Genomic DNA, 27549 nt, shown 5'->3' with positions numbered 1-27549 from the left:
GATAGAGCATTAGATTAGATATGTATGGATGGATGACGTGCAGTATAGTTATTACCTGTAGAATAAATTGTCAGTTGGTGTTAAAATTATAACAGGAAGGGCATCATCATGTGGAATTTGTTATGATCCCCAAACACTCTGGGTCCTCAGAAATGTTGATGTAATGCTTAACTATCTGGCACTTTAGGACTTTTTCTCAACTCTCCAGCCTGGGAAAGATGTGGAGCCTTTGAGCTATACTAACTACAGTCCAGTGTCTTACCTCTATTACTGCATGTCTCACTTGGTTTGAAATATCCATAATATGAGCCATTCACTGGACGCAGTAGTTCTCACCCTTTTATGCATTCTGTTATTTTACCCAATCTTTTAGGAGGGACTAAGGGTTGGGATGATGATGATAATATTCATAGTTTTTCCACGTTCTTGCTCTGTTTATTTTATTATCCTGTTGTACTTCATTTTGTAGGTGGGAATAAGGGTTAGGGTAATGATGATGATGTTTATAATAATTATGATTAGAGTTCTCCCATTTTTTGTGCTATTTCTTTATTTCTGGATCCTATTTCACTTCTTTTTTATTTTTATTTTTATTTTTTTAATAACCTGTAGGCAGAAACAGCTTTTAAATGACAATGAAGTTCTGACCCTACATTCCACTCTTGTACCTGTGTGTGAAGCTTTGGATGGGGGTTAGTCACATCTCCTGGGTGGTGTTCATTGGCTCTGTGGATCAGTTGCCCATCAGGACATGTAAAACACGGCTTGAACATGAGTAATATAGTTGTCTACTCATGTCAGGTGTGTGCAGGCAGATTGGTATGTATGTGATAGTGTGCATAAAATTTTTCAGTGATCGTTAATTCACCTCCTCTAACCCAAGGTTCGTTGCTGCGACCCTGTACTGAAGTCTGGGAAGTGGGGTGTGGGACAGGAGGAGTACTCTGGGGCAGAGTATCCAGTGTATGTGGCTGGACCAGCGTATCTCATACCATCTTCAGTCATCCCTGCCCTCCTTGATGCTGTTGCCAAGACCAGGTTAGATGTAGCCACACTCCTTCAACCTACTTTACCTAACGTATTGAATTGGCTGACATCCTGTATTGGTTTATTGTTGTTACCTTCAGAGTTTAATGCAGCTAATGGTAGATCTCTTTATCTCTTGCATTATCCATATGGACATTGTTACCAAGATGTGGTTTATTCTGCTACACAATCCAAATGAAGTACAGTACAGGTGTACCTTACACTTCTGCCAGCTTCTGGCATCCCCACCCATTTTGCTGCCTTCGCTAAAACCAGGGTAGGCTACATTGGTGATGTGATGTGTAGTGGGAGGTTCAGGTGGTTTAGACGTGGGGGGGGGGAATGGCAATTGAAAATTGGGTGATAAGATGTAGGATTGTGAATGTGGAGGGTAGACTACCAAGACATGACAGAAATAATAGGAATGAGATAAAATGCTAGGAAGGTTTAGGGGTTAAACAGGATTGTATAGTTTTAAAAGCTGCCATCAAGTGAACAAGGCCAACACATGTGAGCTTGGGTAAAGATTTCAAAATACTCTAATATGATGTTATCATATACTGCCTTAACCACAGTGACATTTTGTTTTATATTTACTACATCAAGATGATTTTATTCCATTTAGGGAAGGCTTCTCATATGCAAGAGATTAACAAAGGCTATATCTAGCCTCTCTTCAGGTGGTCCTCTATTTAAGAACGGGTTACGTTCTGAGAAACTGCTTGTAATTTGATTTTTTCGTAAGTCAAAAATACATTTAATACACCTAACCAACTGAACATCATAGCCTAGCCAAGCCTACCTTAAACATGCTTAGAACACTTGCATTAGCCCACAGTTGGGCAAAATCATAAACAAGCCTATTTTGTAATGAAATGTCGAATATCTCATGTTATTTATTGAATTTCAACATACGGTTTCTGCATTCACAAAATCGTAAGTCAGCATTTCCTGAGTAGGGGACCACCTGTTGTTAGAAGTTTCTCTTAACCCTTTAACCGCGGGTGTCATTCCAGAATGACGTTGCAAAAACTGGACCAAACCGCGGGTGTCATTCTCGAATGTTTGTGAATATTTTGAATACCCCGCGTTTTTTCCGTGCGCCAATTGTTTCAAGGGAGAGTAGCTATTAAGTTCTTTCACTCCAGCCGACCCCCACCTCCCTCTTCCCCCCCCTAGGGCCCCACCTCCCACCCCCTGGGCCCCCCACCCCACCCCTGACCAAGCGCGCATCAGCATCTGTCCAGCTGTGTGAGTGACAACACATGTTGATGTGGCAGTGAAGTGCAGGCAATTACAGTGCCTTTTACTTGTCTCAGTGAACACAGAGTGGGTGTTTATCGTATGTGCAGTGTTCATATATGTTTATAGTATTATTATCAGAATGTGATTGGCATTTGGTAATGGTGTGTGAGCGAAAAATAGTGATTACAACACCGCTGATGTGGCAGTGAAGTGCAGGCAATTACAGTGCCTTTTACCTGCCTCAGTGAACACAGAGTGGGTGTTTATCGTATGTGCAGTGTTCATATATGTTTATAGTATTATTATCAGAATGAGGTTGGCATTTGGTAATGGTGTGTGAGCGAAAAATAGTGATTACAACACCGCTGATGTGGCAGTGAAGTGCAGGTAATTACAGTGCCTTTTACCTGCCTCAGTGAACACAGAGTGGGTGTTTATCATATGTGCAGTGTTCATATATGTTTATAGTATTATTATCAGAATGAGGTTGGCATTTGGTAATGGTGTATGAGCGAAGGTAATGATGTGTGAGCGAAAAATAGTGATTTTACACCCCTCACTTCTAACGGCACTGCCCGTCCTGTGAAAGTCAACAAAGTCATGAAACCTACATCAATGGAAAGCTGAAGGTTAGTACTTTCTAATGGTACCTTATTTTTTTCTCTAGCTTTATTCTGTGCAGAGTTATTAAGGTGTAAAGGTTTGTTTACATTTGGCTGAAACCCCCGCGGGAGAGGACGGTCAGACCAAAACAATACCCGCGGTTAAAGGGTTAAGTTGGCATATCTAGCCACAAACAAACTCCCATCCCTTTTCAGTCCTACTCTCCAATGCAAGAGTTAACCGTTATTCCCAGTCCTTCATGTACTGTATGCAACAGGTCAACTCAGAAACTGTGCCCCCCTCTGTCTATATTTCCTACTGCCTCCGATTTCAGTCTTTCAGACGCAGTGGGTCTAGGCATCTCGAAGTGAACGGATCTTGAATTTGGCTCTGTGTTGTCTTGTTTTTGTTTTTCCTTAGAGGGAACAATTTTGCAAACCTTGTGCTAATAGCATAGTAATAAAGAAACATACGCAACGTTTTGTATCATGTAACGGATTGTGTTGCTGTAGAAGCTGAGCTAAAACGAAGTCGCCAAATTTTGTACATCCCCTCGTCTCAGAGTTACTATCCTCTTATTGACCCCATCTGCTGCCTTCTTTCTTGTTATATGCAGTATATCACTTCTCTGTTTAGATTACTGTAAGACCAGTGACTAAATATTACAGCTAAAATAAAAAAATAAAAACCAATGGGTTTGGGCAGTTTGCACATTTTTCGGCAGCGTGTGTGCACTACTTAAGCACACAAACTCACACAGCCACCACACTTAAACACCACCAGTACACAGTATTCCACATTCTCAACTCGGTGCTTTTGGCCTTCATTCCCCCCACCCACCCACCTACTTATTATTGTGAACTTTTAGTGGGTTTCAGTAAGACTATTAAGCTGCAAAACAGTGTCACAGTAACAACGTTCTTTCGCACAGACGTAGGCAAAACAATGACCAAAAAATTCAATAAAAGTCATTTTAATGTTTCTTCTTCCATATCCGATATCCCGATATCGACAATAAATATCGGTATTAGAAAAAATGCAAATATCGACGCTATGTTGGTTTGAAGAATTGTATCAGTTACAGCACTATTGCAAGGTTAGATAGATGTAGCTTTCATTAATCTCTTCAGTACTATAAGTCTGTCAAAAACTGAGTAAAATTGTCTGGTGGTATAGAATGAATTATTAAAACATGTCACTAGACAGACTGGACCAAATGAATCAACTTTATTGACATACTACCATATACAGGTAGACCACAGTAGAAGTGAGAGAAAGATGTACAGTATTCCACAATATTACCATTTTTCTGTACATTTGATACTGTAAGCTTGGGGAAAGTGGTAAATGAAGTGTATAGGTGTCTGTGGAACATTTGGAAGCAGGTTTTGTTAATTGTAGACTTAATAGGAAAACACAATGTATGAAAAATGTTTCTTATGACGAGGACTTACTGTATTTTATTTTTCCTTAGACCACTGTTCCTGGAGGATGTGTATACAACAGGTCTGGCTGCCAAAAGATGTGGCCTCCACCACCACAGTATTCTTTCCCTCACTTCCCCCCACCCCTCCACACTTCCCCTGTGGATCACTGGCACTAAAGTCTTTCAGGTTAGTTTCAGCCTCATGTAAGGGATTTTTCTGATCTGTAATCTTCCAGGGGATTTGAAGTTATTCCAGGTTCCTTTTGGTTTGTAATCCTCTGTTTGAATTTATTTCCAGGCTCTTCTAGATCTTTTTGGTCTGTAGTATCATGGGGGATGTGAAGTTATTTCCAGGCTCTTGCAGATTTTTTTTGGTCTGTAATAATCTGGGGGATTTGTATTTATGTCCAGGCTCTTCTAGCGGATCTTTCTGATTTGTAAAAATCTCCTTGCACCCACCCAACCACACATCCCCTACAGATCACTGGCACAAGTCTTCCATCCTCTTCCCGGAGTTGGACACTAAATAAATAATAGTAATAACAATCCACGGTATCATCCCATCTATTTATCTATAGCCAGATGCTATAATCCCAGAGGGGGTGGCCACAGTAAAGTGTCTCTGTGTCACCCTGTCCACCACCATCAGGTTGCCCATCCTCCAGCTCACACCTTTTTCATTGATATAGCTCATCACCACATCTTTGGTTTTCCCCTCCACTTCACTTTAATTCCTAATCAGTCTCCCTGGTTTGTAAGTAGGCCTTTGGAGGGACACACACATTAACCATCTAGCTGTGCACTCTCACTCCTTTTTCTGTCCGAGTATTTACGGCAGTTTCTTTGTCTTTCATATATGTAGTGGTCAAATATGGCACTATCCACCTCATTCTTTCTTTCTTAGTGTGTGACCTCCAGTCTTTTAAATGCAAATGTGTCCAGGCTTTTAAAAATGAACAGACTTTGTATTTGGTTTTCAGTATTCTCAGTACTGTTTGGAAATGAAAAGTTTCCATCTCAGTACGAGGTTCTTTATTTTTCATTATCATCATCATCCAACCCTCTTGTCCTACTCAAAGATGGTATAAGTTGGAGTTAAGAAAACAGGAGAAGAGAAAAATGTAATAGATGGAGAACTGAGGAATGCCATGTGTAAGGGAATGATTCACCCACTCAGTCACTTCTCATTGAAGTCTTTGTAATCCTAATTCCACCTCACAAAAAGTAATAATAATAGTAAAAAATAAATAATAATAATGAAATCTACCTGTCTGTCTGTAGTCAGATGCCATAATCCCATAAGGGGTGACTGCTTGACTTTGAGATAGATATTTTATGGGGAGGGGCACTAACCCTCTGCCAACCCATTTGTTGACATGTATGGAACATGTGCTGGTTGGTTATATGGTTACCACCCATATTGTAAATGGCTTCCTGGCTTACAGGAAACCATTAGGCTTGTCATTCAATGTAAAACCACCTTACAAGGAAGAAAGGGTAATAAAAACAGACATAGGGTAATCGTAATCTGTAATCATAATCGATTACAGACTTTTGTGTAATCGTAATTGATTATTTAGGCCCCCCCCCCCCCAAAGTAATCGTAATCATGGTTACTTTTACTATTACAAGGCCCCAGATAAGTTATTCTTCCACAAGTACTCGTCAAGAATAAAATACTGTAGTTCAGTTTCAGACAGTCAAATATACACCATAAAAGTCCATAAGTAATATGAAAACAAAAGTGAATTGTAGGTTATAACTTAGAAGCTTCCATATAATATCCTACCTAAGCTACAATAATATTGCCTGGGAAGATCTCAGTTGGTAGAAAATTAATAGAATGAAAGGGTCGAGGACAAAATGAAGAAAAGTCTCGATGCCTGAATTATTAAAACACATTTGTATTGCAAATAGGGAAAAAAATTAAAGAACAATTTACTGGACATAACACTGTACAGTATATTTTTATCCAGAGTAACAGTCGCCATAGGTTCTGCACGGCTTAACCCTATGTTCTTCCTTACGCAAACAATTCTTATTAAAATGATTTACATATATATTCCTAGAAAATATCACTTTTATATTACTGGATGATGTTTTTGCTTTTAAAAACTAACTTCAACTATTTACTTAATCAGTGACAAGTATAAAAGAAATATTCTCATAGTTATATAGTGTATAACAGTACGTGTAATCATGACTACTTATGTAATTGTAATCGATTACTCTTACTGTAATCATAATCGTAATTGTAATCTGAAATTTGCAAAGTAATCGTAATCGATTACAATAACCCTGTAATCGCCCCCTGCCTGATAAAAAATGACAGGAAAGATGGAAGAAATAGAAAGAGAGGAGGGCAGGCACAGAAAAAGAATGATGAAGGTAAAGGAAGAAATAGGCATCACTGTGTCAAGTGAGTGGTTGGTAGTTGGCATTAACTACCGCCAAAAAATAATAATAATAAATGCCAGGGTCCTCCAGTTAACTCCTTCACAAGTGACATTTTCCAGTTTTTTCGTGTTACTTCCAGAGTTTGAGTAGTTTAGGAGAAACTTTTCTGATCTGGAAGGGTTACCCAGAGCCTTCATTAACTTGTCCAGTTTTAGAGATCTTTCCAATTTGATATTAGTCTTTGGCAGCTATAATGAAATAAAATGGTATCATTTGATTGAAGGGGTTAATAACAATAATAATATTAATACCATTTTTTCTGTTTCAGGTGGCTTTACATTAACCCCTAGGCTGTGGTGGCCCTAAAAATTTCTAGTGTCTGTGGTGCGGGAAAACCAGTTTCAAAAGTTGTGTTTTCATCATGTGTTGTGACCCACATACACCTACCAGACATTATAACATTTAATCAGACAAAGTTTACCCTCCACACTGACAATTGATGACCCACTCATCAAGCATAAGCATGTAGTATGTGCGTAAAAAGACTGAAAATTTAACATTTCACGTGGCTTTCCCGGAATGTATGACACAGTCTACTGATCGGCATTTCCGGAATGCTATATTCAACCAAGGGAATAAGTGACAAGCCTAATGGTTACCTGTAAGCCAGGAAACTATTCACGGTACTGGGTGGTAATCCTATGACCAAAACGTACGTGTTCCCTGTGTGTCAGAAGTGGGTTGGATGAGGGTTAGTGCCCCTCCCCATAAAATAACTAAATGAAAGACAAACGGCCACCCCTTACGAGATTATGGTTTCTGGCTATAGATAGATAATGCAGTAATAATAGTAATACATGTAATACTCAGAGTTGCTGCAATAACAATATTCAGGTCAGTTTTGAACTTCCAGACCAGCATTAGGATCTTAACAGGACCTGAGACATATTTACAGTTTAATATCCTTTTGTATCATAGATGCTGGAAGATTCTGCACTCCCTGAAGAAAACTTTCATTGTATGATAATTTTCACGTTGTAGCTAAGATAAATGAGGTCATAAGTTAATTTTATGTATTTATTTATTTATTATTATTTTTCAAAAATCAGATTCTATGGTCTTAATGAGCCGTCAGGTCAGTGCATTAGTCTGCTGTACAGTTGGTTCCTATTTAACTCATTCAGCTATAGAACATCTTTCTTTACATTAATCTAGCTATTTCCAGACAATTTTATTTGTCAAAGGAATGCAACCAAGTGGAGAAAGGATTGATGAAGGCTGTATCTTTTCCAGGAAGTCTCAAGAAGCTCAATAAAAGCTTCTAAAATTAACATGAATTAAGAGAGACATTAGCTGAGTGAAGTGATGAAAGTTGTTCATTGTACTTTATAGTTCCTTAAAAATTGTTGACTCACTGTAGTCATTTAAAAGTTATTTGTGAGCTTTTTGGGCTTTTCTCCCGTCAGTCATGAAGCAAAAACTTGTCTCACAAAGTTTTCAGGTTCTGTTATACTAGTGCACATCCACAGTTTTTTTTACCCCCCTTGATGACATATTTTACTTTCTCAAGTCTCCAGGTATTCTTGCTATCCCCAAACTATTTTCTTCAACTCAGGGGAGAATTAGGAGCAGTCAAAATGGGGCTTTTTTGTTGTGGCCCAAATGCATCCTTCATTCTGGGGATAGGGAGTTGAAGGACTTGTGGAGGCTTGTCTCTGCCACCAGATGGGACTTGATCTCTCCAGAATGAGGGTATCCTTAATTTTTTTTATTCCACCTCCTGCCAAACACTGACCATAGGAGAGCACGATTATAATGAATGGATAATTGAAGGCTGTATCCAACCTTCTCCCCTAAGCTGGATGAATTTGTGACATAACAAGAGGAATGTAGAGGCTGAGAGGGGCTAAAAGAGTGATGATTATGGTGAGAAGAATGATGGGTGATGATTGTGACAAAGATGATGACATTAATGATGTTGATTATGATGATGAATGAGGATGATAAACATTTCAATGAATTACACTGTACCCCATCTTCCAGGAAAACCTTGGACCAGAAGAAGCAGTGAGGGGCTGGAATGAACTGCTGAGGGTGGAGAACATCACCAACCCTCTTGAATACTACCTCCCCCATCCACCTGCATCCCAACATCCTGAAGTGAGGTAGGTCAGTGTACACGCCTGTTTAAGTTTGTTGACACTTCCTTGCAGGCTGTAGCAGTAAAAGGTGTTCATCCACATATCCATCATCCAACCCAGTATTGTCCCGTTAGGAGCATAGGGGCCTGGGGTTTGGCTATCATTCCAACCCTTTAACCGCGGGCTTGTTTTGCTTTTTCTTGCGGCTCCCGCGGGCATATTCGCGCTCCAACAGACTCTCTAAAAATATTTGCCAAAAATCAGTTATTAGTCCTAGAATATTAAAGTCACATATGCTTATGGCACATACCTTCAGCTTTCTCCTGGGGTGTTTGTTGAGCCTTTGTCGAGTACCGTAGGACTTGTGGAGACCTCTGAAGTTGGGTAACAAAGTCTCCACTTTACACTTTCCGACAACCCGTAATATGATTACCACAGCCTGATATTATCACTAGAAACACTATTCTATGATTCTCAAATAGTTTGGAATCCATACTCAAAAAAAAAAAAAAAAAAAAAAAAAAAAAAAAAAAAAAAAAAAAAAAAAAAAAAAAAAAAAAACGTGAAAGCAATGAAAATTACGAGGGCGTATGACCTTCCCACTTGCGCTAGTTCGCCGCTGGTGTTCTGTCCTTTATTATTCTTAAAAACACTCACAGTTTATATTTCTATTACTATATAACTCTTATATATATCTACAGTCTTTATCCATAAGTTTCCTTCAGTAGTAGTAGTTTATTGTCACTGTAGGCATTCAATTTCTTTCAGTAAAATACGTAGCATTCACTTTCTCGTCCTGTATACTGGCATTGAGAGTGAATGTCACTTTCACCTTCACTCTCATAACTCATAGTATTCATACATGCTAGAGTGAAACTTTCACTTTCATTACTCCTAGTATATATACTCATATTCTTGTAATACTACTCATTTACATTTCTATTTACATTTGTTAATTTATTTACATTATTTACATTTCTATTTTATTTACACTGTGTTATGCACTGTCACTTGAGGTAACTTGTAAAACTATTTTCCACTGTTCACTTATATTTACATTCATTGCTTTCACTTGCTGTTTACACATTATTTACAATTCCACTTGCATTGTTTTACTCAATAGAAAGATCGTAGTCACTCTTTATCAATTGTCAGCCCTTTACCTCTTTCCACATGAGGGTTAGGAGGGGGTAAAGGTCACAGGGTCCTTTGCATGGGGCTAAAAAGCGGCGGAAGTTAGTAGGAGCGAATCAGACGTACTTTCACCTTGAAAGACGACAGTGAACTGATAGTGGTGGCCTCCTGCCGCTTGGCTAGGGTGAGTGCAATACTACCAACTTCAGCCTTGTGAGACCTGCTAATATATAGCAATGAAATGATTGGCAGGAAACCAAGACAATTCATAATAAATTGGGTAGTTCCAGGTGAATGTAACTTAGGCTTCTCCCTTCCTTCCTTACATGTATATTTATTACGAAAATAGATTATACGGCATATTTCAAGGGGAAATAAACAGCGAAAATTAGCGAACGAGTGCACGTGAGGTGTTGTCAGGTGATAATTAGCCAATTCCAAGTGTATGGCACTCTCACTTACCTTATTTCTATTTTGTATATATTATTTGGTATAAGAACAGGGCATAGGGCTTATTTCAATGGATGAAATCAGTGGAAAATTCCAGGGAAGATTTATTTAGTGTAGAATACAGTGTGGTGGCCTGCAATAATTAGGTAGTTCCAGGTGAATGTAAATATCATTTGGGCTTCTCCCTTCCTTTCTTATATATATTTTTATTACGAAAATAGATTATACGGCATATTTCAAGGGGAAATAAACAGCGAAAATTAGCGAATGAGTGCACGTGAGGTGTTGTCAGGTGATAATTAGCCAATTCCAGGTGTATGGCACTCTCACTTACCTTATATCTTTCTTGTATATATTATTTGGTACAAGAATAGGGCATAGGGCTTATTTCAATGGATGAAATCAGTGAAAAATTCCAGGGAAGATTTACTAAGCGTAGCACAGCCGGGCAGGCGAGGGGATAGGGTAATGGAGGGGAGGTAGGGAGGGGACTCAAGAACGGGGAGAAATGGCTAAATTGTCAACAATGGATGGGAGTACAGATGAGATTAGGAGTGCTGACTAGTGTTGTACATTGGCAGTACTGATAGATGATACAAGCCACCACTTGAAAGCCCAGACGAATTCAAAATAACACAGAATCACAAAAGTGACGCCCCGCAGTATGATCCCTTGCTCACAAGCGTCAAGAAAGTGACGCCCTGCGGTTAAGGGGTTAAGACAAAGGTGACCAGTTGGTTGGTAGTCTTACTTGAGGAAGTATGGCCCCAACTATACCCCTCATAAATAGACCCTATAGATTGATGGTAAACTTTGCACTTGATAGTATCAGTAATGGAGAAAGGATTACTAGACAGTTTTTGAAGCTTCTGACTAATAATATTTCTCTCAGTTTGTGAAAATCTTATGGTGTTACCCTGAATAAAGTGCCTGTGTGCACCAGCTGCTGTGAATGGGTTAAGCCATGAATCATGAAGACAAAGTAAGGCCTAGGTAAATTGTTCCTGAATTACCTGATGATAGAAACTTGTCTTCCTCCTGATATTGTTGTTGACTACACTCTTTATGTGGCATGCAGACAGATCCCACCTACTGATCATACTGTAGGTGTTCATTATTTTGTATTTTAACTCCCTCACTCTGATGTAGTTTTCATTAAAATCAGACTAACACCAGCCATTTGTATTTATCTTTAGTGTTAAAGAGATAGGAATATATAGTCCTGTTTATATGCTGTACCTTTTGCACCAGTCAGGGGAGTACAGTTTATTTTAGTTTTCCAACTGCTAGGCAAATAATGTATATTCTGTACAGGAGCCCCCCTGTAGTAAATGTAGTCTTCATCCAAATGCTCTTGTTTAAAAACTCTCTTAAGCTTAGGACAGTTATGTGATGGTTAAAAAATAAATAATAATAATAAAATAAATTATAATAATTAAATAAAATTGTATGGCCTCAAGATTTTCTGGTCATGGATTTAGAACTGCAAGTCAGAGGAAGAGTGGAGGTTTGTCTCCTGATGTCGCGTTTGTGTCTCACCCAGTTAACGAGCACCAGCGTTGGTTACACTTCACCCTGTGAATTGGTTATTTGGTTACCACTCAACATTATAAATGGGGGTGACAGGAAACCATTAGACTTATTACTCAGGTGTAGTGGAAAGAAGAAGAATAAAAAGTGACAGGAGGGAAAGGGAGAAGTAGGAAGAGAAATGGGCAGACATAGACATAGAATGATTAAGGTGAAGGAAGAAGTAGGCAGCAGTACAAGGGATGTTTATGTATTTAGACAAGTTAACTGCTCAAGTATATTAGTGCCACTGTAGCACCAAGAGTAAAATAAAAGACCTCATTAGAGTGACAGAGTTCATGACTGCCAAGGTGTCATAAGTGAGATGTGTTCTCTATGAGAAGTGTGAGTCATAGGAGCCTGAGTGATAATAGTGCCTCCATTAACCCATAAATGCATGTGACTGCTGGAGTGTTTATTTTGGCCTGACACAGCAGGTTCATTCAGCTGAGGGAGTCATAGGAGCCTCGATTTGTACAGGAGCTCATTGCCTAACTCCTTCAGTACAGTGATTTACAGTAATATCATTTGTATTTTACTCTTCCAGTGCCAGATGATTTTGTTCAGCTTAGGAAAGACTATTAGAGTATTATATCCAATTATGTCCGGAGAAAACTTAATGCCTTCAGTCTGATGACGTTATTTTATTACTGCTATCTCCAGACATTTTATTGAGCTGTGGAGAGACTTGTGGAGGTTATATCTGGCCAGCATTACCTCTTCACTTCCACTGCTGTCCCAACTTGAGTAAAATCACCTGGCAGTAGCAAGAATAAACCAGTACTCTGCCACTGAATCTGAGGGGTTAAGTAATACCTTCCTGTCATTACACCAGTCTCCAGTGGATATTAATGCTAAAGCAGCAACATGTGTAGATGGGAAAAATGCAGGAGGACTGGTAGGCCTTAGGGTTTAAGCTGCCAAGTCTGTGGCTAGACTTGGGGACATGCATTCGTGTGCGCACGTGCTCACACACACGCACACACACAGACACAGTATTTCATCCACCTTAATTCACTTTCAGATAAGTACAATAATATGAAATAGAATACTAACATTATCCTAGTCATGATGCGAGTTAATGTCATTAGATATTCTTAGGTTATATAACTTACAGTGGTATGCACAATAATTGTGGCAATCCACATTTGTGCAATCAGCACACTCCTCAAGTAGATTCCACAGTTTGTCTGTATGCTTTGTCACACTCTGCTTTAACACAGTTTACCAAATCGTTGATGTAGATGGTAGTTATCCTTGGCTAAGAGTACCTGTATCCATATTTCTAATGTTACATATTTCTTCCAGGTAACTCAAAGGATTCCTGATCAAGTGCCTGCAGTGCACCACCAAGGCATCTGTAACTGTACGCCTTACATCTAGGAGAAGGACGGAGATATAATATTGTAACATAAAACAGAGGGACACACCACGGTCATAGGGTCTGTGATGTAACTTGTGACGCAGGGATACACTGCTAGTATACTGTACCTCATCAAGCATCGCATGGCCAGTACCAGGAAGCTCCATTTTCTTCAGGCATAAGGATCTGCAGGCCATGATGTGGAATAGACCAGCAGCTTAATGTTGTGAGATTCTGTGATAGAACATTCTAACACTTATTTTGTGAATTTACTGTGATATTCAACCAAAGTGATGTTGATATATTCTGCATCTGTTAATATAGTTGTTATTGACCAACCTCACGCTATGTGGCCAAGCAGACCCATTAACCACAGGCAAGCATCCATCCCTGCAGGGCCATCCCATGCAGTGGAATGTTAATATAGTAACAAGCTTATGTTGATGTTAAATACGGCAGTGAGTGTAATTGTGCAGACTTGCTGATGGACGTTAAGTTGAAGTTGAGTACCGAAACCAGTGATATATTGTGAGGTTCTCGCAAAGTGGTATGTTTTGTTAACTCCCAGGCTTGTTATGACTCAGAGGTAAATAAAATCACATGATGTCAGAATAAAATACCAGAGAAGATGACTATGATAAGGTTTAAGACAAAATTTGTAGACAGTAATACTAATCCAGATATGATAATGTGAAAACTAAATCAGTTCTGATAATTTGATTCATACAGCGATTACTTTGCTATTCTATTCTATCAGCATCTTGATGACTTTGATCAGCTTGAGAGGAAGTCTGTGATGATATTCTTGTTGTCTTCAGTTTTCTACCCCTTCTTCCTTAGCTATTTATGTAACGTAATGCATCCCAGTGTGCTTTTGTACGTTATTTGTCTTTATTATTTACGTGTTCAGCAAGGAGAATATCCATGTACTCGTGTAATAGTAGTAGCAGTAGAGTTATCCAGGTCTGTCTGGCTGAGCAGACCCATCAGCTGCAGGCAAGCACTTCCGTGCATTGAACTGATGTTCCCTTGCAGTGGACAACACCTCACAACAGCGAGGTGCAGGGAATAGTGTGGTTTGGTACTGTGATGGACACTGCCATTGCATCTGCCCACCCAGCTCACAGGGGCACCATAGTAGGCTCCATGTCATCATGTGTAGAGTACATAGGTTTAAGCATCCACATTTGTATAGAATGTTTTTGCTGCTGCCAGTGAATATACAGTAATTAGCTTTGGAGACCCCACTTAGTTAACAAGTCAGGGTCATAACTCCTTCAGTAGAATGATGTCTTTCAGTCTTGTTATTGCCAGACTGTTTTCTTCAGTTTAGATCACCTTGGACTGGAAAGTTTTAACATAAATGCAGAGTACAGACAATTTAGGAGAGATCACTGTGGGCTGGAGGGGTTTTAGCTAAAATGTAGAGTACAGATCTCCTAATTCCTTAATTACAGTGGCAGTTTATATTTAATGCATGCTGCTACCAGATTTTATTCAGCTTAAAGAAACCAAGTAGTGAAGGGAAATAAGTGTCAAGTGATAGCAAGAATGAAATGAAAAAGATATCAACAGGCAGAATGGGTATGAGAGGTTGCCCCAGACTGAAGGAGTTTCAGTGCAGTATTACAGCAGGTACAGATGAGCCCAGTGACATATGTTGTTCTTACCACCAGACAGTTTTATTCTTCAGACAGACCTCTTGTTGGAATTACAACCCCAGACTCATGTAAACTAAATAGACTGCAGTATGGAAGTTGCACTCTTTGTCCACCAGCCTCCTTTCAGGGAATAGGGAGGGGATTGAGGAAATTATTAACTGGGCAACTCCACAGCCCTGTCATTCATGCCACCACATAAAAGCACCCCATTTCAGTACCAGTGAAGTGGTGATTGAAGGCTGTATGCAACCTCTGTTCAAAAGTTAGCAAAAATAAAATAGAAAATATGACTCCATATGAAAGGGGTTAACTTTGAGTTCTTTTTGTGGCCCCAGACCTGTCTGGACATGAACCCTGGGGATTGCAGACTTAGTTGCCCTCCTGTAATCCATACCACCCATTCTGAGGATAGGGAGGGAGTTGGACTTTCATATAACTCACCATTAAAGGTATTGCTCTACAGTGTGTAAAGTACCTCAAGTACCACAGCGAAACACTTCGTTGTAACACCTTCAGCTAAAGGATGTAATTCTTGTTTATGTCTTTTACATTCAGAGGCTTTTCTTTAGCCTGAGTTTCCAGACTGGAGGGGTTGGATATATATACATATATTGAGAGTAGTTCTCATTTGGCCTTTTAATGCATGATTACCCCCACCAGAGAGGTTATATTTTTGCCTGTGTTTGTTAGCGGTTATATTTTTGCCTATGTTGGGGTGTCTGTTAGCAGGATTACTCAAGAAGTTATGAATGGATTTTGCTGAAATTTATTGGAGGGTCAGGGTATGGCCCAAGGAACAATCCTTTAGATTTTGGTGGTGATCCAGATCCAGGAATTTTTTGTTTGTTTGTATGTCCACATCTCCAAAAGTTCTCAATGAAATTCTGTGGAAGGATGGGCCAAGAAAGAATTGATTAAATTTGGGGGCGGATCCGGATCTTACAATGGCACTGGTGGAGGTATGGGCTGTTTGAGTGATTTCTAGTTTTTTAATGCCATATGATTGTGGGGCATTGGTCAAGGGAGAGGTCATGTACTGCTTTCCATTTGCAGCTTACTTCCCATACCTCAGTGGCAGAATAATGCATTTCTGTGGCTGTGTCCATTCCATAAAACTTTTCACAACTAGTACCATATTCTAGTTTTAATCTCTGGTTTCAGCTTAGTATTCAAGATGGAGAGAAATCAGTTTCATGTTAGTTAACGTGAGCAGAGTGTAGGTGGTCTGAATGGCTAGTGAAGATGTGTGTAAAATGAGGATAGAGAAGAGGCAGCCTCATTTATTCTGTGGAGGTCATGTTGAGGTGTGATGTAGGATGTTTACATGTTCAGATGGTGCTGTGGAGGGGCCCAGTTTGACCCTGATTAATTCATTGTCATGTAAATTTGTTTCAAAAATTCCTTCTGCTGTGTATAAGTATACTCTTTTCATCATAACTTGGCCCAGATTGTCCTGTCTTAGCTTGTTCCATGTAGTTCATTGTCAGAAAAGATAATGCTACAGCTCTACATCCTTTCCATAGCACTTCATTTAGACTAGCACCAGATTCTGCTGTTACAACTCAGCTTTAAAGTTCATAATTTAAGGCCAAGGTTGGGTAAAAGAATTTCATAACTTAATGTTTTGAAAGCATAAAGTTTATTAGATGCCTTTGCACTGATGTGGGTTGTGGGTCGAGAGAAGGTCAAGTTTGTGTCCAAAGTTAATCCAAGGGTTTGTGGTGTCTGTTGGGAGTGACAGATGAAGAAGGGAGATGAGGGTGTGTTTGAGATTTGTGTCTACCACCAAAAGAGTGATAATTGATTTACGGGATAGGGTTGTCATTCTGCCCTGTGTGAGCATTGTTCAAGAATTGGTGGGTACTGTTGGAGGTTGGCTGCTGTTTGTTGAGCTTCAGTGTTGTGGTTCCATTGTTAGGTCATTGACATTGGACAGAACGGTTACTAAAGAAAGGGAAAGCAGGTAGCTCTTGGAGGAAAAGGTTTAAAAGTGAAGGTGAGAGGACTGTGCAGCCACTGAGCATCATGACTCCCTTGAGTAACACAGGTGTGGAAGTGGAATACTTCCACTCATCCATCATCCACACTGAAGGTTATTGAGGCACCTTAGTATATGCATAAGATGAAAACACTTTATGTTTAAGAAATTTGGTTGAGACCTAAAGGCATCTTTTGCACTTTTTTTTTTTTTTTTTTTTTCCAGTGTATAATGGCACTGAAAAGCATGTTTACTAATACACAGTCATTCCACAGTTAACACTAGATGTGTACCAGGGAAGTACTTGTAGTTAAAAGCTTTTGTAAAATGAGGGTTGGGTTCCAACAAGAAAGATTTTGTCCTTGGTGATTTTAATGTCAAAATGTAAATTACATAAACTTATATATATATAAAAAAAAATCATCATACTGTAGTACCAAAATTAGGATGATTTTGTATGTCATTTACTTTTATGTAGCTTTGAATGTATTGCTATGTTGTGTATTGTATTAGGTTACCTTGTAATGCATCCTTCTCCCCCTCCCCCTACCCTACTGTATCTTATACTACCTTGACCTGTCATTGCCAGCCTTGCCCCAACATCCACTTAATGTACTCTGGCATCCCATACCCTACCCAGTCTAGCCATCCCTTGCCTTCTCCCGGCTCTACCCTACCATGCCTTTTCCCACTCACCATCCTTTCCCTGTCCTGCCCCTTCCTATGCTGACTTCCTGTACATCAGGAAACCATTTACTATGCTGGCTAGTAACCATATAACCACACTATGGCACCTGGTGGTTTAGTGGGTAATTAAGGCTCTCCAGCCAGACTGAGCCTGAGTGGGTTTTTATCCAAGGAGTGGTTGGGGTTTACTGCTCATGTAATGCCAGTCAGGGATGAGTGAGGCTGGTCACTTTCACCTTAAATGTCAGGACCAACTTGCCTAGCCCCGGGCCCCTATGCTCCTCATGGGGCAACACAAGATTTGATGATGTACTGTGTTTTCTCCATCTGCTCACTTTTTCTCATTTTTCCGTCAATATTCTGCAGTTTTTGTCCTTACTTCCCTACTACCTTCTCTATCACATTGTCTTACTCTTTCAACCACCTTCCAGAACATTTTTGTACATTCCCTCCACTCACTCTCCTCTTCTCTTTTCTCCTCTCTCCTCGTCACTACATATAACTATCGATTCCTTCTCTCAGCTTCCTCCTTGCCTCAGCTTCCCATCCACTCACTAGGCTATGTGCTTTCTTCTTTTTATCCTTGGTTTGCCCCACCTCTTCTTTCCACCATGCTGTTCCTTACACCCCCTTTCTTCTCTTCACTCACACACCACCTTACATGCTGCACAGATTTCTTCCATGAATATCTTGCACACACCTTCCACTTCCCCCATCTGTTCCATATCATATTTGGCCCAGTTGCTCCTCCACTTATATTCTTCCTTTTTCTCATCCTCGTGCAACCTTTCTACCATGTTTGTATGGACTGTTTTCTCCTGCTCTTTATCATCCATTGCATTTCTTATCGTGACTCACCATCATTATGTGGTGGTCGAAGAGTCCACATCCCAATCCCAACCTCTGTATGCTCTCACATCCAGCACATGTCTTCTTCTATCATCTACACACACATAATCATTGCCTTCCATTCCTTCTGCTCACCACCCACCCTGCTTATCACTCACCGGTATACCTGTGAATCATTTTGTGCCTAAAGATGGTATTGGCTATCACCAGTCCCCTCCTTGCACAGATGTCCACTTGAGCACTGCCAATCTCATCCACTTCTGTAGGCATACCCCTCACCAACTACTCCATCCACCATCACACTCCCTGCTGTGCTATTCACATCCCCAATATAAAACTCACTTCTCCCAAACTTTTCCATACATGTTTCCACATTTGCCCAGAACTTCTTCAGCTTACTCTTATCTAATATCCAATGGGCCTTTTTCTTGCCCGACCCTGTGATGTTCCCTTTTTTGTTTTGCATATCTTTTTAGGCTGTCCAAGTCATGCTACTGCTTTTCCTTTTCTAGCACAGCTTCATCCTCGTTCCTGTCTTAGATTCTCGGGGGGTGCCAGTACTTTTCTGTAGATTGTATTGTCGTTTCTAAAAAACATTGCATATCTTTTACCTGATCTAAAATCTCCCTTTAGTTTCTAATTGTCCTCAGTCGTGTAATCCGTACTATACTTTCAAATCATAACAGTGCCACATGATCTTTGCCATCTGGTACTAGGATTTCAATCACCCACTCAGTTTTTACAATACCTGCTTCAACTCACCCTGCCTTGTCTTTGCATTTTCTACCCTACCCTTCTTCCTCTTTTCCAATGTTTCCTCTTACCACCCTACCCTGCCTCTGTACCCCTCCCTGCTTCTTTGCTATCCTCATATCATTCCAGTAGTTCACTTACTCTTTTGGGAGCTGCTATATCATGGGCCAACAGGCCTACTGCAGGTATCCTCTTGTAACTTCTGACTCTGCCCATTATCTCCCTACCTTTCCCAGTCTTTACCTACCTTGTCTCATCCTACATTGCCTTTGCTTAACACACGTTGTTGTTCACTACCTTACTTTACTTTGCCCTTTCCGTCTACCCTCCCTTGCCTTTCCTTACCGTACCCTGTCTCCCTCCCCTTCCTTATCCTGCCCTACCCTGTCCCCCTCCCCAACCTTACCCTGCCCTATCCTGTCTCCCTGTGCTACCCCATCTCCTTCCCCTATGTCATCCTGCCCTACCCTGTCTTCCACCTCTACCTCACCATGTGTAGCCGTTCCCTACCCTGCCACTCCCTAAACCATCATACCTGGCATCTCTTTATCAAACTCTGCCAAAGGGGGAGGGGCTGGTTGGTTCGTAGTGGTGCTGGTAGGAGAGGCGGGGGGGGGGGGGGAGTTAGGGTGGTGGTTGTAGAAGGGGTGGGGTTGGTGGGGGGGCAGGGTAGTGTGGTGGTGGAGGGGCAGTTTAGTATGGAAGTGGTGGAGTGGAAGGCAGGTAGGGTGCTGATGGAAGAGAAGGTTGGTATTGGTGGAGGGGATGCAAGAGAGGGGGAAGGTAAATCAGTGAAGTAGGAATCGAGAGTAAGGCCAAGGTGAGAGGCAGATGAGAGGTATGCAGGTAGAGGAGAAAGGGAATGAGGGAGTGGGAAGAACGAACAAGGTAGGAGATGAGGAGGGGGAAAGGAGGAGAATGGCAGGTGAGGTGAGGGTTAAGGACAAGGGGCTGGGTATAGGCAGGTTGGGGAGTAGGGTAGGGAAGAGAGCTAGGAGAGAGGGAGTTGGGGATAGGCATGGTGAGGAAGGAAAGGCTTTGGGGAGTAAGGCAAGTGCAGGGAGATGCAGAGAGGGACAAAATGCAGTGTGTGGAATGAAGAGCAGCCAAATGCAAAGAACTGGGAAAGGGAGAGAACAGGGGGGAGAGGCAGAAAGAAGCAAGGAAAGAGAAGGAGATGCAGGGAATTATCTCCTTGTCTCTTTGTGTCTTTCCTTGCTTCTTCCTGCCTTTTCCCCCCTGTTCTCTGCCTTTCCCAGTTCTTTGCATTTGGCTGCTCTTCATTCCACACACTGCTTTTTCTGTCCCTCTCTGCATCTCCCTGCACTTGCCTTACTCCCCAAGCCTCTTCCTCACCATGCCTATCCCCCCACTTCCTCTCTCCCCCTCTCCTAGCTTTCTTCCCTACCCTTCTTCCTCCCCAACCTGCCTATACCCAGCCCCTTGTCCTTAACCCTCACCTCACCTGCCATTCTCCTCCTTTCCCCCTCCTCATCTCCTACCTTGCTCGTTCTTCCCACTCCCTCATTCCCTTTCTCCTCTACCTGCATACCTCTCATCTGCCTCTCACCTTGGCCTTACTCTCGATTCCTACTACACTGAAATACCTTCCCCCTCTCTTGCATCCCTCCACCAATACCAACCTTCTCTTCCATCAGCACCCTACCTGCCTTCCACTCCACCACTTCCATACTAAACTCCCCCTCCACCACCACACTACTCTGCCCCCCCCACCAACCCCACCCCTTCTACGACCACCACCCTAACTCCCCCCCCCCCTGTCTCTCTCTCTCTCTCTCTCTCTCCTACCAACACCACCACGAACCAACCAGCCCCTCTTCTTCTCCATGAAGCACTGTAAATAAATTCAATAAAGTAATTGATGATAGGGCTGTGTTTCATGAGCCTTTAGAAGACCCCCTACACTTTTAGGTCAAATTTCCAGGGTGGACTGCACCGGGAGTTTTTTGAGAAGTCGGGTAAAAATCCATATTTATAAAGATTTTTAAGGCCCATATTTATAAAGGTTCTTAGGGAATCTTCATAAATATAACTGAGTCATATTTATAAAGATTCTTAACTCCAGAACTTTTTATAAATATGACTCAGTTATATTTATAAAGATTCCCTAAGATTCTTTATAAATATGGGCCTTAAGAATCTTTATAATTACGGATTTTTACCCGACTTCTCAAAAAACTCCCGGTGCAGTCCACCCTGGAAATTTGACCTTAAGTGTGTAGGGGGTCTTCTTAAAGGTTCATGAAACAGTCCTACCATTAAATACTTTATTAATAAAGTTACAATGCTTCACAGCAAGAGATATTTATACAGATTGCACATTGTCATAGAAGACGCTAATATACGTGTACAAAGCAAAATTATCATATACTAAAAAATACATGCACAACGATTGGTCATTAATATAATTTGGGACATCTAAAAATACTTGGAACTTTATTTATAAAGACACTTTGACAACCTTTTTAAATGGTGTAGGTGAGAAAATGGAGTAGTGACAGAAGAGGTTAGGGAGGTTGAAAAGACGGGGTGGGGGCCTGAGTGTAGTGGGAAATATTGGAAAAGGTTAAGGTGAAATGAGGGGAAGGTGTTGGGGGATAGGGAATGAGGTCCAAGGTGTAGGATTGGGGGTTGAGGTGTGGGTGTGTTAGACAGAGGGTCAGGGAACAGGATAGGAAGTAAGGGATGTACAACAGGGGGTGTGGAGGAGCGTGTTAGATACTGGGATAGGGGTGTGGGTGTGATTCTGGGAGTAGGTGAGGACGCAGTCATGGGATGGTAGGGATGTGGGTGAAGATGTGGGATAAGGGGTGAGGGTGAGGATGTAAGATAAGTAGTAAAAGGGAAGGTGTGAGGGTGAGAATGTAAGATAAGTGGTAAGATGGAAGGTGTAAGATTGGGAAGAAAGGGTTATGGGAGTGACATGTGGGGGGTGGGGATTAGGGGGTGAAGGTGTATAATGGGTGGTAAGTGGGAAAAAGTGGAACAGATGGTGACAAGAGTTGGAAAGGGGGGGCAGAAGAATGGGTGTAAGTGTAGGATAGGGGATGCAGGTGTAGGTCCGGAATATGGAATAAGGGTGTGGGTCTGGGATATGGAACTGAGGGTGTGGAATATGGGTTTGGTGTAGAATAGCAGGTTGAGAATATGAGACATGGGGTGAAGGGGTGGAATAGTGGATGAGGGTGTGCAGCGTGAAGGTACAATAAGGGCAAGTGTAGGATTGAGTATAGGATGAAGGTGTGGGATTGGGGGTGAGGGTGCAGGTGTGGGATAGTAGGTTAGGATGGGGGTGTAGGGTGGGGGGTGAGGAAGAGAGTGGGATGGGGGGTGAGGAAGAGGGTGTGGGATGGGGATGAGGAAGAGGATGTGAAATAGCGGGTGAAGGTGTAGGATAGGAAGAGAGGGTGTGGGTATGGAATAGTGGCTGAGGGTAAGGTTCTGGGAAAGTGTTGGTGGGTGTGGGATAGAGAATTAAGGTGTAGGATACAGGGTGTGGAGTTATTAGTTAGGTTTGGGATAATAGGGTGAGGCTTAGGCTGTGGCACAGTGGTGTGTGTGTGATGCAGGATGGTGGTGGTGGTGGTGGTGGTAGTCGTAGGGTGGGTGGCAGGATGGTGGTGGTAGGGAGGTTGGATGGGTGGTTTGGCAAGGAGGGAGGAGGAGGAAGAAGAGATGAAGAGGAAGGGAAAGAAGAAGAAGAAAAGGGAGCGGATGGAAAGCGGAAGCCTAATACAAAACTATATGAAATACTAAAACACATGCCGACAAGAGGTATTAGTTTAAGCTTCAGCAAGTGCTTGCTAAAATAACAATAATAATAAAAACTAACTGTGAAATCCCTATCATTAATGCCTCATTTAAGAAACTTTCACTAAGCATAGTTTCTCTATAAATCTGTCAGTCAAAATACAAACAATATTCACAATTTATATTTCTTAATCTCAAGTGTGCTGTGAAAGATCAAGGTTAACTAACCTAAAAATATTACTAATTTAAATTTAGCAATCATACATATCTTGATATTTTGTGGCTGTCAGGCATATGATCCTTAAATGCTTGAGAAAAAGTCCCTCTTGGTGGGACCTAACCCGCACTTCCAGCAATGTTCACTTATCATCAATTTACAGGAATATATACCAATTATTAAATGAGGAATTACTTTCTGCTGCCATTATACACAAACAAAACTCACAATTTTTACATATTCAGTTTGTAATAGTGTGGAAAATGTGCCTTTAGATCTCAGATATGTTTAAACATATTTCAGTCCAATGCTTATATATACTGTACAGAGGTGCTAACCCCAAAATTCAGAGCACATCATGGGCCTGTAGAACTAGTTCGGTATTTTCATAACCTTTGTATCATACAGTTAATAAAGGGTCCAACATGCTTGTGCTGACCTTGGTCCCTAATGGCTGCTCGATTTCTGGCAGCCCCCATATTCTGTTCCTTATCCCTGAGGTCACACACTATGATCTCATGCAAGGTCTTTTTCAGTCTGCCTCACACAACCCTACCCTCGACATTCACATTTCTCACCTTTCGCACCAAATTGTTATTATAATGTGGTGCCAGGGAGACACCTTCATGTTGTGGCACTGATATAACTAGGCCATGTCCATTAGAGAGGGCTGATTGCTCACTCACTGACCATTTAAGCCTCTGGAATTTTGACTACCTCACACATTTTTCTCTGCATAGGTGCTTCGTCATTATCAGTTCCATTACTTCTCCCTTTCATACCAACACCAATGCAACAACAGCTGGTGTTCTCAATGCAAAAGATCCCTTGTGGCTAAACACACAGACACAGGACAACCAAAAAACCCTCAATCAAGAAAAGCAAGAACACGTAAAATAACAACCATCACACCCCAACAAGACCTACACACACACACACACACTTATAAGGCTGCCTCCTCCCCCCACCCTCACCATGTATCTTTCCACAGTTAGTTAGTTAAATTTCATGAAAGAACTGGACCTACCCCATGAAAGTGAACCTTAATTATGAAACAGTAATGATTCTCCTTGGTTTCTAGTTAAACTGACTATGGATCACTTGACCAATGCCCCAAATTAATTAAAAAGTGACCCCCATCCAAAATGTGTAGCCATTTGTGTGTGTGTTTTATTTTGCCTCCCTCCCCCTTTTTTTCTATATTTACTCCTGTACTTAATACCCACCCAGTACAGCCATTCAAACCTAGGACACTACATGAAATGCCTCAACAACATCCCTCTGCCTCCTCTACCTTACACTACACTTCCATCTTCCTCCTCTACCCAACACTACACTTTCCTTTTCCTCCTCTACCCTACACTATACTTCCCTCTTCTTCCTTTACCTAACACAACACCTCACACCATTTTTTTCTTCCCTACCTAAACAACCACCATCTCAAAATGACTGTGTTAAGAAAAGCATATTATTTCACAGCACAGGTCACAGGCCCCGAACATCTGCCAGTGACTGTGGTTCTTAACCAACTATTATTTTTTTCAGCATTATTGATAAAACTTCATAATCACAGTCCATAATGTAGGATAGCTAAAACAAGTATCTGTGCATACTAAATGAGAAGGAATCCAAGGCCATGGACAATATATATTAGGATTAAGCCAGTGCAGCTTTCTGAGGGGTGGCTGGGGTTTACTGCTCACATAATGCCACTCAGGGATGAGTAAGGCTGGTCACTCTCATTGTAAATGTCAGGACCAACTTGCCTAGCCCCGAGTTCCTATGCTCTTCATGGGGCAACACAGGATTAGATGATGGATGGATGGATGTAACTAATGGGGCTTTTTTTTTTTTTTTTTTTTTTTTTTAAATAATAATAATAAATGCAAGGGAATGGAATCGAAGGCAGAATTATGCAAGACTGCTCCTCCCAAGAAAATACAAAAACACATGAAAGCCAAATTTCGAGATGCCTAGACACTCTTCATTCAAGACTGGAGGTCACTGGCAATAGAAAATACAGAGGAAGACAGTTGCAGAGCTGAGCTGCTGCATACATGAAGGACTGGAAGTACCTGTCAGCTCCTGCATTAGAAAGATGGACAGAAAAGGGATGAGAGTTTGTTGCCAGATGGGATATACGGTGAGAATTTTTGAGGAATCAAGTTAGCAATATTGTAAAGTTTTATGATATTATTCACACTAATATATTTTACGATGACTATACTCATGAAAGCCTGACCTTGCATCTCAGTAGTGGCTTATATCTTCCAATAAATGGTGACTACACTTTTCAAACATTATTTAATTTCCCTTTATATTTAGCAGCTGATATGGCATCCTAAATAAGTGTTTGGACTGTACTGAGAAATGTGATACTGAATAACCAACTTGGTCTTGCAATTCAATTATTACGTGGCATTCAGTGTCATGGCAATTTGCATGCACTAAATTCAGGGCTATATAAATCCATTACTATATAAGCCAAATAGCAGCTGTGATAACAACTGTCTCCCTATACTGAGAGAAATAAAATAATGAGGCTGTACGGTAACACTAAGCAGAGGTGAGACCATGCATATCAACCCTCCTGAGATATCACTCATTACATTTAGAATTTTAGAAACACTGACCCGCCCCTCCCGCACAGATACCTGTTTTAGCTACTGTGTACAGTATAGTCACTACCCACCAACTACACCCATTCAAAACCTACACCACACAGAGCTTGAAATACATCTGTTCTTATCCTCCACCTAACATTAAATTTCACGAAGATTCATTTTTTTTTTCCCCCCCCTAAAACGACCCCCATTCCAAAGGAACTGTGCTGTGAAATGCACATGGAATTTCACAGTACAGGTCATCGGCTCCGACCATCTGCAATACCAGTACAGTATGTGATTTCCGCCAATGGCTGTGGTCGCCATCCACTTTTTCTTCTTTTTTAAACTTTATTTCTATTTCAGACTACAGATAGCCACTACCTACAGTACTGTAGATATACATGGCCACTACAGCCATCAAATAATCTCCAGCCCAACAGGAGCCTTCAAAAACCATCACCAGACATCCACCCTTCACAAACAACCCTACCCAAAGAAACACAATTACACCTATGCTCTCTCTCTATTTACTCTGACTTGGTCTAAAGTTAGCTTATGCTCTCTCATGAATGATGAGTTTTAAGAATATAGTACACAGGCATTAAAATACGATGCCTGTCATTGAAAAGCTATGGAAAGAATGTAAGTCTGTAATACAGTATTTCATTTTTCTATCACTGAGCAATGTGTAAAAAGCCGCAAAGATATGAAAATCTGTGCCAAGTCAGAGTTAGATGAGTATAACCAGACTCCAACACAGTCATCATCTTTCTCTACTTCAATGCTAACACCTAATACAACTCTCAAACAATGCAGTATGCCCACTATGAAATGCCTACTCCTACACCACAACACACTCACCACATATACCACACCACTGTACCACAGAACCACAAAACACTCACCACATTTACCATAGTGTAATGCCTCCTCCCACACCACAACACATTCACCACATGTACCACACTATCACACCACACTACACTACCACAACTCACTCCCCACATGTACCTCTGTGTAAAGCCTCCTCCCACACCACAACATACACACCATATGTACCACACTATTGCATCACAATACCACAACACACTAACCATAAACATATACCACACTACTGCATCACAATACCACAACACACTCACCATAAACATGTACCACACTATCACACCACACAACCACAAAACACTCACCTCATGTACCACAGTGTAATGCCTCCTCCCACATCACACCACACTAACCATACTACCACAACAGACAATCCTTCAACATATATCTTTGGGGCTGCCAGGATTTCTGTAGTCAGTCAAGTGGGATTACAAGCCAAGATTTACTAATATGTAGCAAATACTTTTCAAAACTGCATTATCTTGACCAAATAGGCTTATCATGTACTGACAAAGGCATAAAATATAAGAATTATTATGATTGAGGGGAAGGTGAGGGAAACACTCTCAGTATAGGTGATGGGAGGGTTAAAGGCCTGTAATAATTTTTGGCACTAGGGCAAGGTTTCTCTCCCAATTTCTCTCTCCCTCTCTTTCAATTTTATTTCCAGCAAGAACCACTTGAGGTAGGAACCAGGAACAAAGAATGAACAAGATTTAAAGTGGGAAAACTATCAGTACCACGCCCAGTGAAATGGACAAATCATCATTACCATCTTCGTAACCAAT

General features: G+C 41.0%; 1 protein-coding gene across 1 annotated transcript in view; it reads left to right on the top strand.

Annotated features, from left to right (window-relative positions):
• LOC145394350 (beta-1,3-galactosyltransferase 5-like) overlaps positions 1 to 27549 on the top strand; it is a 42965-nt gene that overhangs the window by 7828 nt on the left and 7588 nt on the right. The window contains exons 4-6 of the mRNA XM_080268225.1: positions 884 to 1038; positions 4349 to 4487; positions 8741 to 8862. Of these exons, the coding sequence (XP_080124351.1) occupies positions 884 to 1038; positions 4349 to 4487; positions 8741 to 8862 (416 nt within the window). The remainder of the gene's footprint in view (positions 1 to 883; positions 1039 to 4348; positions 4488 to 8740; positions 8863 to 27549) is intronic.

This window comes from Coenobita brevimanus, chromosome 27 (assembly GCF_032717465.1).
Source record: "Coenobita brevimanus isolate Jiangsu-jjx chromosome 27, ASM3271746v2, whole genome shotgun sequence".
Classification (NCBI taxonomy): Eukaryota; Metazoa; Arthropoda; class Malacostraca; order Decapoda; family Coenobitidae; genus Coenobita; species Coenobita brevimanus.
Note: the sequence above shows the minus strand (reverse complement) of the source record. Positions and strands in the feature narration are given on the sequence as shown.